Source organism: Takifugu rubripes, chromosome 19 (genome assembly GCF_901000725.2).
Source record: "Takifugu rubripes chromosome 19, fTakRub1.2, whole genome shotgun sequence".
Taxonomy (NCBI): domain Eukaryota; kingdom Metazoa; phylum Chordata; class Actinopteri; order Tetraodontiformes; family Tetraodontidae; genus Takifugu; species Takifugu rubripes.
The window spans coordinates 12666577-12681716 of record NC_042303.1 but is presented as its reverse complement, the minus strand read 5'-3'; the positions used below and the strand labels follow the sequence as shown (position 1 = coordinate 12681716).

At 44.5% G+C, this 15140-nt stretch overlaps 1 protein-coding gene across 2 annotated transcripts; it reads right to left on the bottom strand.

Annotated features, from left to right (window-relative positions):
• Positions 1 to 5830: 5830 nt before the first annotated feature.
• Positions 5831 to 9730, bottom strand: sp7 (Sp7 transcription factor). 2 transcript variants are annotated; one of them, XM_029827514.1, is made up of 2 exons: positions 9448 to 9730; positions 5831 to 8445 (listed from the first exon to the last, which is right to left on the bottom strand). In XM_029827514.1, the coding sequence occupies exons 1-2, from the start codon at positions 9481 to 9483 to the stop codon at positions 7102 to 7104; spliced, it is 1380 nt and encodes a 459-aa protein (XP_029683374.1). In that variant the 5' UTR covers positions 9484 to 9730; the 3' UTR covers positions 5831 to 7101. The 2 variants fall into 2 exon arrangements, with proteins under 2 accessions (XP_029683374.1, XP_029683375.1); XM_029827515.1 differs by having other exon boundaries at positions 9463 to 9730.
• Between the last annotated feature and the right edge of the window lie 5410 nt (positions 9731 to 15140).

Genomic DNA, 15140 nt, shown 5'->3' with positions numbered 1-15140 from the left:
ACAAATATGACGTAGTTAGGCCTCCACGACCTCTGCGTTTTCATTGGCCCGCAGAATAATCGTTTGTTTTGATGGAAATACGTCTTATTACTAACTCAATTGAATTATGTTAGTCTCTATCTTCTCTTTTTTATTTACCCAAATGAGATTGTTCAGTCACTTGTAATAAATGAAGGAATGAACAACTAATTTAAATAGGAGAATTGACCTGCCGCCAGGACACCGACTACAAATCACAATTATGACCAAGAGTGTCCAGCAGAGGGAGGCAAAAGGTCAGTAATCTGCGCAGATTCTGCAGCTTTAGGTTGCGCCACTTAAATGACATCAGTCATCCACTGAACTACAGGAGCACGGAAATAAAGTGAAAAATAGACAAATATTCCCAGACCTTTTTTGTCCTATACAACCGCTCGAATAGTGTTAATGATAAAACCAAGGTGTTTTATTTAGTTTTGCACCCCGGAGCTAGCCTAATCCATTATGACATCTAGACAATCTCAAAAAGTCTAAAAGAAATTGAGTTGTTTTTGTTGTTTTTTTAAAAGCCAAAACGTACAAATCGTAGCGTGTATTAAAAATTACATTGAAATCGTAAATAAAACAATAAGAAAAGCTACTGCGATATCCATTTTTGTAAATATCCATTTACACAGTGCAGGTTGGGATATATTGACCGCAACATAACTTTGAGTACTTAGGATGATCTCTTTTCTCTCAAAAAAGAGACTATGAATGGTAAAGGTTTTTTCGTCTAAACGAGGCAGTTTTGAACCAACTTTTGGTGCCAGGACCGCTATAAAATATTTCAGTACATTTTCCACCTTTCCATCATTTCCTTTATTTCTGTGGTTCGGCGGGCAATCTCTGCATGGTTTGCTTGTAAATCGACGTTGGCCCCTGTTAAAGCAAGGCTCGGACTCGGATGGTTTCGGTCGTTGGCGTGTCGCTGTGGAAGCCGGCGGTGCCAAGCGTAATACAAAGTGAACAATGAGTAAAGTTCTTTCCTATTTGCGCTCCTAAAGCTGCAATCAGATTCCCGTGATTTATATGAGCCCCTCAGCATACCCTTCCTGCTCATTAGTCATGTTTTCAGCACTAATTTGCTTTGTTCACCGGGCTGTCATTTGTCAACGAAGGCTCTAATTTATTGACCCATAACATGATAATGTAAGTGCTTCACTGAGCCTGTGGTCGAATCACTGACAGAATGAGATCAGAAATGAATGCAATTTCAGCAGTCGCAGTCCATCCAACGAGTGCTTGCGCGTAGACGCGCACCCATACGCACTTTCCTCCCCCCCCCCCCCCCCCCCGTCCTGGCGGGATGCTTTATGAGCGTGTGGTTCTTTGCTTGCCAAAATCATCAGTACATATCTTCAAGCGTGGAGCTGTATGACTGCCCCCCCCCCCCCCCCCCCTCCACAATATAATGTGTTTCCTTTTTTGTGTGTGTTTTGATCCTTCTCTTGCGGCCAACTTGTGCTGTGGTGAGGCACAGGCTCGAGTGGCGCTCCTGTGTTATTTTTGGCAGCAGCAGCGGTTGGTGGCTGCTGAGGGGGAGAGGAGACAGAAGGGGGATATCATGAAGCTCAAAACCAGAGGCTGTTTAAGGGATTTCTGTCTGGAGGAATTGTTTTTTAATCACCAGAGTCTCTCTCTCTGTGTTAGTGTGTGTGTGTGTGTGTGTGTGTGTGTGTGTGTGTGTGTGTGTGTGTGTGTGTGTGCGTGCGTCCAGATGGAGCGCCAAGTTATATTATTCATTCATTTTGTGAGGTCTGACCATTATCCTGGGGCAAAGAGATGCGGGCCCCGCAGCTTTATCTTTAAATTTCAGGGTGAAAAACTCGAGGGTAAGGGAGGAATCGAATGGCGAGTTAAGGTCAGAGTTGAACCACAGGTTTCAGCTGCGGGAATGGCCGTCACCGTGAAGGCTGGGCCTGCCTGTGTGTGTTCCATTTAACACCTCATACTCTCACACGGGGACCACACACAGTCGCAAAGTTAATTTTCGTAGTGGTGTTGTGCCGTTTCTTTGCATGACGATAAGATTGTCATTTCACTACCAGCAAGAGAGCCATTTTTTGATCTCTCGTCTGACACGTTGTTAGTGCCCCCATCCCCCCCTCCCTCTCTCCCCCCCCCCCCCCCCCCCCCTCCCTCTCTTTCCCCCCCCTCATGAAACACTGCCTCCTCGGTCAGCGTGCACGCCAGGCGGTCACACTCCTCCCTCTAGTGTTCTGAAAACACCATTTTTTTTTCAATATATTTTTTTAAAAGGAGTTTCTCCAACTCTGCTTTTGGCCCCTGACCAAGCGAATGTTTTTACTCTGCCTTATTTATTTATATATTGTGGTGGTGATGTGTGTGAGTGTATGCCGCCATGCATGCCTGAGTGTGTGTGAGTGTGTGCGCGCGCGCGCTGTAATTGTGTATGCATGCGCTTCACCCAAAAGGATATTTCAATTTCTTCAGAATATTAAATAAACAGCAGCAGCTTCAGCGAAGCGCTGCCTGCCAGTGGGGTTTGGGTTGGATGGGTGATGGTTGCTGGTGGTGAAGGGTGGAGGGGAGAAGGGGTTTGTGGCTGTGGCTCTGGGGGGGTGAGGTAGCTCATGGTCAGGGCCCCCGCCGGACACACTGGCGCCTCGCGCTGGAGGACTTCTGAACCACCACACTCCTCCACCAACATGCTGCCAACCCTGGATCCCTGTTAACCCACTTCCAACCCAAATCACTCACTTCTCTTTTTGCATTTCTCTCTCTCCCTCTCTGTCTTACTGTCTCTCTCAACTCCATCCTTCCTCCCTGACACATTTTCCTTCTTAAGTTTCCTCGTTCAGTTGATCCGAATCCAGATGCATTCGCTATTTGGCCGCCCTCTCATTTCTCACTTACCGCCATGCTTTTAGTGGCATCTCTCTTCCTCCATTCCCCTCCTCTCTCTCCCTCTCTCCCCTCTCTCTCATTGTGTTTTCTCTAGCTTTTTCTCATTGGGAGTTTTGGTTTCAACTCATTATTCACCACTCCTTGTCCCGCACTGTCTCTTTTGAATCATTCCATGCACTTAAAACATGCAAGGATGTACCTGTGGCATGACAAAAGCATACAAGTATGTGTTGGCATCACTTCTCAGTCAGCACAGGAAGCATTTTAAGGATGAAATAGCCATTTATGAGTCTGAAAATTAAAGCTAAAGGGTCCCTAATTTTTAGTGTTTGTTCAACCATCAGGAGTTTTTCAAAAATCCAAAGTAATGAGTTAAAATTGTCCCATATTTAGGAAAAAGAGGGATGTTGGAAATGAAGCAGCTGCTATTGTGTTAAATGAATTACAACCATCTTGAGTTGATGTGAAATTTATTAAATTTTCCACTGGAAGTCATTTGTCATTCGGAAGCCATTAAATATTTGTATTTCTTTTAAGGGGCACGGACTTACCCACATGGCTCCCACAGTTCCCGTAAACATAATGCCTCATTCTCTGCTGCATTTGGTGCGCTGAGTGAGACAGGGCTTCCTGTAAACTCGGCTGTTTCTGGCAGCAAACTGAGGCTGCTGCCGTGTCAGCTGGGTAAAACGTTGGATTACATGTAGGTTTATTGTCAATCCACAAGAACACCTGTGGAGGCGAGCGTGACCTTTTTACCTCCTGACTTTTGTTATCTGTGATGTTTTCTTCTTCCACCACCTCCTCCTGTGCTCTTCAGGTCACGTTGTGGTTGACTCGGGTCACTCTGCCATTTCTCTTGACTACAAAAGGCATTATCTTGTTTTTACTTGTGACCTGACTGCTGAGCCTCTGGGCATCCTCCCATTCTTCCATAGACATCCAGCCACACCTGCAGACACCTGTGCTATTGTCCTGCCCTAACACAGCCCCCAGTGCCTATACCCATCCGATGTTCGCTGATAAGGTTTAGTAGTCCCCCCACCGGTGCCTGTGGCTATGTCCCATCACACACCACTGTTTTCCTTAACTACTCAGTTAGGACCAGATAATGACAGGAAAGGGAGCATCATTAGCATTACAGTCGGTGCGCAGTCACTTCTCACAGTCCCAGACCAGGGTAAACGGTGCTGATATCAGATCTCAGACCAACTGACATTTTAAGACTGCTATGCCATTCTATTACGCCTAATTTTTTTGTTTTGTTTTTATTTCATTTGAAAACTGCAGAGAACATGCCATTTATCCACAGTATTGATTATCAGGAAGTGTGAGTGTCAGTTTTATGAAGATCCTGAATGATCTAGATCAGCAGCACCTTCAGTAATAATAGTCTCTTCCACCTCCAAAATACTACTTAAGATGTGGAATTTTAAAGTGAGGCATATTTTCTAAAAATGTGCACTTTAGGTGCTTTTTACACTCTAACTCCATTTTGATCAATTTTGGTGCCCACTTCCTGAGTCTAACTAATCACAGCTCAAATGAACATTAAATCTTAGTTTGAGCTGGTTTGGATGACTTTAACAGGTGTGTCCGGGATCTTCTGGAATAACCTTCTTTGCCCCAACTAATTCAGCCATTTGATCCTGTTAAAGCAGCACAGTGGCACATATGGGCAAAGCACACGGAACAGATTTCCCAGCATCTTCTCCTGCCCTGCTTGTGTCACTCTGTGTATATTTTTCTTTTTATGACCTGACTTAAAGCGACACTTAATGTTTCCTGGCTTTCTAAAGAAAACAAGTAAAAATAAAGTTACGGCTGCAGTGCACCACCACCGCTGCTGAGGGAGTGTATTTTCATACTCCAGACAGCACCAGTAACAGCAGCCGCTGACCATCTTCTTAACCCCTCCGACCCCACCCTCACCCACCGGCCTGACACACCCTAGCCAGAGCCCCCCGCCCCCAACCGCTTGCCTTTTATGTCGTGGACTCGACCACGCGCCCACTTCAGACCACCATAAACATGTCGGCCTCTGATGACAGAGTCGGCCCCGGGATGTTTCATATAAATTGACCTCAACTACAGCTCATTAGAAGCCCTAAATTGGAACCATGCAGCCTGGGAAGTGTAAATGTTATAACAGGGGAGTCGTGAGCTTCATGGGGATCCCGCTGTACCTCCTCAGGGAGAAGGAACTCTCATCTCCAGAAATGTCCCCAACAACAATGTTATAATGAAGAATTAGTTTTGAGCACTTTGCTTCTTGCCGATGATAACAATCCTAATACAGATCCACTCTGTTTATATCCTCTTGGAGGGGACGCGTGCTATAGCTTTCATTCCCGAGGCTATCTCCTTTTTAACGGCGAGTCCACCCATCTCAAGTATTTTTATGAGTCTGCAGTATAGCTTTTCCAGGATTTGACTGGAAACTTCGCAACAGGTCGCGACTTGCACAAACACCGAAAATGTCATTCGACATTACCGGCGTTTGACAGGCCAGAACTGCCACAGGCTGCCAGAGTCCATTACGGCCTCACGTCGTTGGTCCAGCATCCTTCCTTAAGTGACGTCTTTTGTTTGCCCACCCTACTCAATAAACAAGAGAACTGCAGCCCCCATCCTAATCTCTCCTCTCCTCAAACTCTGCCTGCGCATCGCTCTCAGTAATTGCCCCTCTCAAGCCGGAGAGTGGAGTAATTGTCTTGAGTGTAACTACAGTGGCTCCCTGAAAGGGGGTCATTGTGCAGATTTGAGACCTCACATCAGTGCACCGCTTTGTTTGCACTGCAGAAGATAATGAAACTATTTGGTTAGCTGTGACAAGATGGAAATATAATAAGATATGAAGAACGTCGGTGAGTGAGCAGGCGGGGATAAAGTGTGCAGAGATGGTGGTACAAAGAAAAACACCGGCAAATAAAATCCTTTTCAAATGTCTTTACTTGTAAAAGCACCAAATATGTCACGAGAACATGACAAATTTACACGTTTACCTTCCGTCAGGTTCGTTTCAATGCTCTTTTATACACTGGTTTCACAACCATCCCCCCCCCTCCCAAAAAAAAGGAAGCTCTTGCTTGTTTCTTTGACCGAGTCATTGTGAAGATCTTCTAGTTTGACATGAAAAGATGGAAAAAAATTTAGGGGAAAAAACAATGCATTTTAAACAAGTAGAAAAATAGCACACCTAAGAATATCTACATACTGTTGTAAATATATAGTATGTACAAACTAGGATAAGAGGTGAACTATTGCTTTGCCAGTTGTGGAAGACTTTACAATTAACAGATTAGACAGAAATAGTTTATATGAACAGCTAACATCAAGATCTATAAATAAATCTTTAAAACATATTCCCAACATCCAAAGTAACTAATAAATAAGAAAAAAAACTTAATTTAATGCTTTATTATCTTTGTTTTGGCCAGCTTCAACCGCCTTGCATTATTTTCAGGTATCATATTTCCTGCAGAATGCAAGACACTATATAATTTAAGACATAAATTAGATTATTTATGTAAATATGTAATTAAATTAGACATGAGAAGCAAACAAAAGTGAAATGAAATTTTAAAAAAAAACAAAAAACCTTTTACATCAAAATGTCTTTGGCAACAAGAAGCAATAAGGCTGATTGTTTCAAGAGTAATGAATAAGTATCAGAGTTCAGCGGTAAATCAGATTTTTCTCTGCATGCGATGCTCCTTCTTCATCTTTCTAACCATAAGTTTCCTTCTGAAACTACTGTACTTTCCTTTTGTGGCTTCGGAGCTCTTTTCCTTCTGCTTCTGCAGATTAAATTTCCCCAGTGGTTTGCTTCATTTGAAAGGCAGAAAATGTGTATAGGCTAAGTATGTATGCGTGTGCATGTGTGCATGTGTGTGATGAGAGAGTGCTGATGTGTATGTTCCTGCACAGTTCTCATACTCCTTTCTGTGTGTACGTTACTGAATGTTGTGTCATTGTTTTGTTCGCTCATATTTATATGTAAATGTGTGCACATGTGCACACTTTGTTTGTGTTTGTGGTCCAGACAAAGAGAAGTGAGCGCTACCTGCATCGTACTCAGTCATTTATCAAGTCTCTCAAACACCACTTGGTGTCCTTTCGTATAGCTTGTAGCCGAAAATAGTGTCTTTTTAATTTAAAGGTGAATTTTGTCACCACTAATTATGAGCCCTCCATGTTGAACATCTCCAGTCAGATCTCCAACAGCCCACTGCTGTTCTCCACTCCGTTGGGCGTGCTGGTCTTCTCCTCTCCGCCAGCAATCTGGTCGGCCACAGGATTGGTGGGCACGGCGCTGCTGTTGAGCTCGGAGGTCTCCTCGCTCCGAGGGTCCGTCTCGCCCTCCACGGCCACGGCCTTGCCCTGCATGGCAGAATCTGCATGGGTCTTCTGGTGCTTTGAGAGGTGGTCGCTGCGAGTGAAACGCTTGTTGCACAGCAGACAGGTGAACTTCTTCTCCCGCGTGTGGGTGCGCACGTGCCTCTCCAGTTCGTCCGAGCGGGTGAACCGCTTCCCGCAAAACAGCCAGTTGCAAACGAAAGGCCGCTCGCCGGTGTGCCAGCGCAGGTGGGCTTTGAGGTGCGAGGCCTTGCCGTACACCTTCCCGCAGCCGGGGATGTGGCAGCTGTGGACCGGTTTCTTCCTCAGGGATGCAGCCGAGGCCCCCAGTCTTTCTAGCTCCTGGCAGTTGGGGCAGTCACATGAAGACCTGGTGGGTGCGCCTCCGCTGTAGCCCCCTGATCCTCTGGCAGGCTTCAGGCCCATGGGACTCTCCATCAACCCTGTGCTTGCCACAGGCTTGGGCTTGTACATGTCCTGGGGCAGCATGTGCTGGGAGGGCTGGAGGAGGTGTGAGGAGGAGCCCAGTCCCACAGAAGGATAAGGGGCTGGGTTGAGCTGCGTAAAGTCGGTGCTGTAGCTGGGCAGCTGCGGGCTCAGCGAGGCCTGGGGAGCGACAGGCTGGAGCGAAGCCTGGAGACCTCCGTCTGACTGGGGCTGTGTAGCTGACAGCCAATTGGAGTTGGGGTGGACGTCCCACCAGGAAGACGTGGCGTTAGCTGGCGCGGCAGTGATGCCAGGGTGGATACCGGCTTTATACCAGGAGCCGTAAGGGTGCGTCATGTCCAGTGAGGTGTAGACACTGGTGAGGCAGTCGGCTGTTGCGTGGGCCTTCGACACTAAAAGCGAAGGGTCCTGGGAGCCAGAGGTCTGGAAGGAGTGTGAGAAAGGGTGGTATTCTGTAGTGTACCCTCCGCCTGAAGGAGGGGGGCTTCCAGTGGGGGTAAGCAGCCCGCTGCCTCCTCCTCCAGCTGCGGTGAAGGAGCCAGTGTAGGAGTCCGCCAAGCCACTGCCGTCTGCGGCCCGTCCATTCTTTGCTGCCTGGAGGTCGGAGGTCATAGTGTAGGGCTTTTTTACTGGAATAGCACTGCCGGTTTTCCCAGGTGTAGCTGAATCCCTGACGGGGCTTGTACTGCCGAACTTGTTACAGGTAGCAGTTAACATAGCCAGAGGACTGGAGCCATAGCGTGCATCTTCCTGCAGGAGGAGGAGGAGACAAGAGGCAACAAATGAGAAGGTCGGCAGGAAATGGGCGCTTGCTGCTGCTCCTGTCGGTGTCAGCCCTAATAAAAAACACGTTTGACGGCCACCGCTGGTTTTTCTTGCTCTCTGTTTTCAGAGCAGTCAGAGCAGTTTCAGGAAGGGACTGTTTACACCCGCTAAGGTTCTGCTTTGCTTTGTAGGGGAGGAAATTCCCTGGCTTTGTCGTTTCAAGTCGGCTGTAAAGCTTCGTTTTCGTAGACTCGATCTCATAAACATGTGCAATCATATACTGTACCTGTGCCCCAGTTATACTATTAAGGGATATGACAAACTTTTTTAAACTTGTCATTTTACTTATTTATTTTTTTTGGAGCATTAATGTTTTTAATAAGGGAGAAGCCACAATATAAGATCGTTCTATGTGTGAGCCAGGGTGCTTCAGAATGAATTTTATTTAAAAGAACTTCATCAGAGTGCAATTTATTATTGTGATGTGAACTTCCCCTCACAATCGATCCTTTACATTTTATTCCTGGCCCATGATGTAAACATTATCATCATTTTAAGGTTATTACCCATGATGTTTCCATTCAGACCCCATTCAGAGGTTATTAGTGGTTTTCTCCTTTTCTTACCACAAGCCCCTGGTTCGCCTGGCTTTTTTTTTTCTTTTTTCTTTTTTTTAAATAATTTTAAACATTTTTCATCACATAGCTTTAGGTCTATCACTTACAATCCTTGTGGAGTCCTTCCTCCAACCACTAACCAGCCCCTGGTGTCTGTGCCAGATATCATGTTATCAAATTCCAATTTTCTTTTGGCTCCTGGGTGAAGTCTTTATGTCATTAAGGCAAAAGGCAAAGCTGCGTTGTGCTCAAACAAAATCTGTCAGCAGCTCAATTTAAGTCGCCTTATCTCTCCCCTTAATTACTGTAATTGCAATTCACCTTATAGGGTTTTTTAAAAGTTTGAAAGAAGGAATGAAAGAATACTTACAATTATATTCCCTACCTCCAGAATAGATGCGGCCATCCCTGAGAAAACAAAATCCAAAGGAAGTGAAGGGGAGAGGGAGAAGCGCAGCTCAGAGTCCCGGGACACTTTGGGAGAAGTTGGGCCAACGCGGGGAAGTGTTTTGAGGCCCCGAGAGCCCGCCCCCTAATTACAGGCTCGGGGGGCTCTTTGAAGACTCGCTAAGAGGCAATAAAAACCCAGAAATGGAGGATCGTGGATGGAGATTGGTGGATGGCGAAGGGGACATCCCACCAACCCGAGCGCATTGTGCCGATTCCTTTTTTTTTTTCAACGTGTATGCATGAATGGGTTACTCATCACTCAGCACGCTGACATTATTTCAATTTCACCGGCATTATTTTTTTTCCATTGGGATTAGCGGACTGCAGTCTAAGGGGGGAGAAAGACGGTTAACGTCGTTGGAGCTCTTCATAACGAGCGCGCTGTAAATTATATTCCCCGCTAATATAGTCATTTCTGTAAATAAGAAGTGAAAACCCAGTCTTCCTGTGAGGGAGGAAAAATAAAGAACTAGCATGTACAGCCTCGGCCTGCGCCACATAAATTATATATATAAAAAAAATTAAGCTGAGGGAGTCTGTGGTTTCCATCCGAAACTTTATTATTCTGGTTTCAACCCTCTCCCTCTGTTTCCAATATACTCAAATGCATTTAACTGCCTTTTTAGACGTTAACTGTGATGGTTAAAGGGACTGTTTTGCAGAGACGAGCGCTGAGGAAAAGGACCGACTCGTTAAATAAAATAAAGAAGAGATTATTGCTTCCAATAAAGTGGATCTAGATTACGCATTAACGCGGCGCGGCGAGGAGGCGCAATGATGTAGTTAGTTTAGTTTTTAAAAGAAGGGAGAAATTAGAGTCGAGGCTATCAAAGTTTGGTGGTTTTCCTTTTTTAAATGCCGATTTTCTTTCACATTTGTTGTCTAAAACAAGAGCATGTACTCATGTATACAGTATAAAACAATATCCAGAGATGTTGCCATATGGTATGTGCTTTGAAAAAACAAAATCACAATATTCTTAAAACTGGTTCCTCGGAAAATATTCAACCAGAGATTTTTTTCCCCTTCGGACTCCTTATTTTCGGCAATAGAATGTGACAAAACATTTAGCAGTTTTTATGGGCACATTTCGATCGTAGCAGCATTTTTAGCCATTTTAGATGTAGCGTTCACAGACATCAGAGACAGTCAAGAGCAGGTCGTTGATGTCAAACAACACTGATATCAAAACTGATACGATTGGCCCAATACAGATAACACTGAGCTAAACTGGCAGAACCTGGCAGATCCATCAGGTTCATTTTGAAATAGTAGAACTTTCAGTCTCAGTGGGACGGATTCTCAGCGACTTTTGTGGGCGTCTCGTTCCTTGACGGGGAGCACAGAAGATTAAAATTGTTGTCAAAAATAAACATATAATTTCTGTCCTTATTTTCTCCTCAATTACAGGGCACGGCCAGAGTTGGGCTTGTCGTTCTGGAGAGTCTGGCCCTCACAGGAACACAGCGGCTATATTTGGCAGTCTGCTCTCCAACTGACCTTCAGCGCTTTATTTTCTTATCCCAGAAGACCTGCGAGGAGAGGAACAAAGGCCGCTGCCATCGCTGTCACACCCCAGGCTCGCGGTCATGTAAACCTGAAGAAAAAGGGTTTTATATTTGAAAAATGTGGCCTTTCCTCTCCCTCCCACCTGGGGCATGGTTTGACACATGGCTGGGTGCTGTTGCGTGAACTCTTCCTTCTCTTCCTAAAGTGAATCAGTGTTTTATCTTTTATACTTTGTTTAGGGGAATGAGCGTGAGCACTCCATCCACCCCATGGATTGCTTTCCCCCATTTTTTAGAGGACTTGTACTACTCTAAAACCTTGCCATGTTCCCATTTACAGGTCTCTTCAAAAGATAGCAAGTGAAATCTTTAATTAGAGAATACGTTAAACTCTTTACAGCCTCTTCAAAAAGCTTTCTCTGCTCTATTTACTATTTTCTGCTCAATGTGGTTTGGGTTTCTGTGTTCCTGCAGTAGGTTCCTGCAGGCTTGATGAACACTGGGGCGCTGGGTGGGCACAATTATGTGTCCCAGCACTGATTACATGCTTCTTATGGATAGTTGTCACATGTATTAGTTTCAGGGATTTCTGTTGCTAACTCATTAGCACATGCAAAAAATGGCAAATATGAAGCTTTTTCACAGTGTGTTGATTGACAAACAGCAAATAATTGCAGAATAAAACTTGACAATGCTCCTGTGCATATGTCATGCATCTGCTCCCATTTATGTTGCTATGGCAGCACAATGTTTCAATGGTGGTATTTTACCTCATTTTATCTCATCTCCCAATTTGGAGTTTGATTCAAATTGCTGATTGAACGAATCTCTGGTGCTGAGATCTACGAGGTCCGTGGCAACCTTATAGAAGACTGGACTGATCCTGAAGTGTACTGTCGTAATGTAACTTCACTAGATCTTTATTAGACAGCAAATGTTTGGTATTTGAAGATATCCTGAGCATTTTAAATACAGAGACCAGTCTGGATGCATAGATCAACTATCTTCTCAGGAAAAAGGATCACGGCAAAGTCTTCATTGATGTACAACTGACTGCATTAATTGTGGTTAAAAATGCAAAATTCTTCCACAAGACTCACATCTGGCAAAAACAAAGGTAGTTAAAAATGTGATCGGTTTGCTTTAGTTCTAAACAAATGCAATTTTTTAGTGAGAAAACCAAATTCCACCACCACAAAGACATTAATAAACACTGTCATATCTCTGAACCTGGAAAAGTTTGGAAATTATAATGAACCTGTTTATAACTTTAGTCCTTATTCCATGTGTGAATAATCAATCTAAAGAAATTAATGAAAATGTAAAGAATTATAAATGTAAAAAAATAAGGTAAATGTAAAGAAGGCTTTGGGTTTCCCCCTGAGTCTTCTTTACATCCTATTGATTGTCTCAACCAACTCCTGTTCAGCGGTGGTCAATTTTTCTAGTCACGGTAACTTTGGCGCTGGCAAAGATTCCTCTGGTTATTCAGAAAAAGAGCGCCACTCCCAGCGAGACGGAGTGAAGAAACAATACTTTTGTGGAGTTGCACATTCGTAGGCAGCGACCAGCTTTTTACTCTTGTATAACTCTGTATTTCACTACACACGGTACTTGGCCGATTGTATTCTACGTTGCATAAGCAACAACGTTCAAATGAAATAAACAATCAAATTCCATTGTTCTAACTTTAGTCTTTGGCTCTCTGCTGTTTGATCCTTTGCTTCAGCTCACGGGGTCAAAACAGTGAAAAGTAATCTGATCTGTTTTTCTAATCTAATTTGGACTCTTAATTATTGAAAACCCACAATTCTCTTAAAGCAGGAAGTTCATCCTCCAAGTCTGAAATCAAGTCTGGGATTGTTACTTACTGATAACACGGGCTCATCCCAGTGTGCTTCCACAGGTTGAACATTCAGCCTATGCTACACTTCAATTGTTTCCTTTTCTGCACTTTTGTACAAGTTCATCCAGCAGCCGTTCTTTCTTGAAAAAGGACTGGAAGCGTTGCCAGACAAGTGGTCAAGTAAAAGCATATCGAGAAGGGGAAAAAAAACAGTAACCAAAGCAGTTGAACTTCATGGAACTTCCTCTATATGTTGACGTGACTTTCGGGTTTTAATGCCTCAACGTTGACGGTTTTGTCTCGGTATCGTTAGGTCGTTACGGCGAGCGAGCGAACGTGTTTGATGACGGATCAACGCAGGATCTCGCCATAATGCCTTTCCCGTGACATTCCCCTCTGGGCTGTAGCCCTCAAAAAATTAACAATGTTAATAATACTGTTACGAAGGGGGAAAATCGAAATGATTAGATGTGTTTTATTTTGCTGCTGATGGAAATGTGGTGAGAGGGAATCGGGGTCAGGGGTAGGCTCGCTTTGCAGCATGACTCCGTGCTATTTTTCCAGGCTGTGTGGTCAAAGATTCAGCGAGCTTGTCAACGGAAAATGAGAGAGCGAGAGAAGTGGGGGATAACAGACGTATAGACAGAGTGACTGCAAGAAAACAGGGCGCGTATCATGTTTATCTGCGCTGCTGTTGTTTCTCCAAATTGCGGCATCGGACGGGAGGCTTCGAAGGCCTGTTTGGGCTGGATCTGAAAGAGGGACAGCATGATTTTAATAAAATGACCTGACTGGCATGAGCGGTCTGTCTCTACTTTGGGGCATGTTGGTGGTTTTGACTAATGCAACCACCAACAGACTGTGTTTAAAGCAGTGGATACAGCACATTCACTCTCCAGACACGGCGGTAATCGCATTAAAGAGAAAGTAAAGTTTTCCCTACACAAATGCAAAATCATTCAAAAAAAAAAAAAAAAATTTATTCGATTATTGTTTCAACATCACTCGGCTCCTGACGTCCCCAGCAAAGTGCAGTTTATTCCATCCCGCTGCGATGTCTCAGCGACCGCACATGTCAGACGCAATCCCACACGGCGCTGGGGACACTCGAACTGTTTTTCTTTAGGAGGAATTTTACCATTTGCAGGATGACGCAGAGCCGCTCCTGCTCTGTCCTACCGTAGCATCGTCACGGTTACTCAACATCCTTCGTGCGTGTTTATCTTACACGCTATTACATGCAAGTATCAGCTCTGAAAACACAGAAGTCCATCCACTTCCAAACAAATCCCAGTCCACCGCCTTCTTGCTGTATACAAGTCGACATCTGGCCTGTAATCTCCCCGTCTGTAGAGGAGACCTGTGGCCACCTAATGACCCCAACAGGCGTCACACATGCAATTGCTCTGGATGGCGCAATGACAGTCTGTTTCAATATTTCTTTATACATACTTGGGGAAATGACAGGGATTTTTTGCAGAGTGCAACGCTTTTTAGTGGAAGGTCGCCTTTGAAGCAACATCCATGGAGTCAAGACGCTTGTTATGTAAATCGGCCTCCGGTGGTTGGCTTCTTCTACTGTGTGTGGTTCAGGCTCCATCGGAGGGCTTCTGGTAAACTATTTGGATGGTGAATCTGGAGGAACAGTTTGACTTATTTGGCTATTACATAGTTCATTTTTGCAATCTTTTGTTGGTGCGACATGAGCCTGAAACTCTGATTCAAGCCAGGAAATCATCGCAAAACCAAAGCTTTCACTCACCCACTTTGTCCTCCATACCGGAGCTCTTTCCTATATATTCCTTTCATTGTTGCTTTCCATTAATTCATGAAATTGTTTTAATGATTATTCTTTTATTAAACATTTAGGCTTTTCCTGTGGGTGCTACTTAAATGCAAAGTTATGCAATTAGGTCGGAAATTGATTTTACTCATGATCTTAAAGAATTGGTCTGAAATTTGTCTTCCCGAAGGCAGACGTGTTTGATAGCATTGTTTCTCTTTCAGATACCAACATTTTATTTTTAGCGAGTTCATTTAAACTTCGAACTGTACTTGAATGCCACGTTACCTCCCGGCTCAAAGAAAAGACGGGAGATGCCGACAATGGTGACCAAAATAACCGCACCACTTAAGTCTGACTCTGTCAGTCAGGAAACACAAACCAGACAATCATCACGGCGCCTTCACGACTCTTTTAGGTGACCCGATCAGAAGGACGTCCCAGTGTGGACACGTATGTGAAATATTCAGGCCTTA

What these genes read in the sequence shown, in the direction of transcription:
- sp7 (XM_029827514.1), bottom strand. Translation starts at nt 9,483, where the DNA reads ATGGCCGCATCTATTCTGGAGGTAGGGAATATAATT. An exon ending in TGGAGGTAGGGAATATAATT is followed by an intron (nt 8,446 to 9,447) that starts GTAAGTATTCTT and finishes CTCCTCCTGCAG; the next exon opens with GAAGATGCACGCTATGGCTC.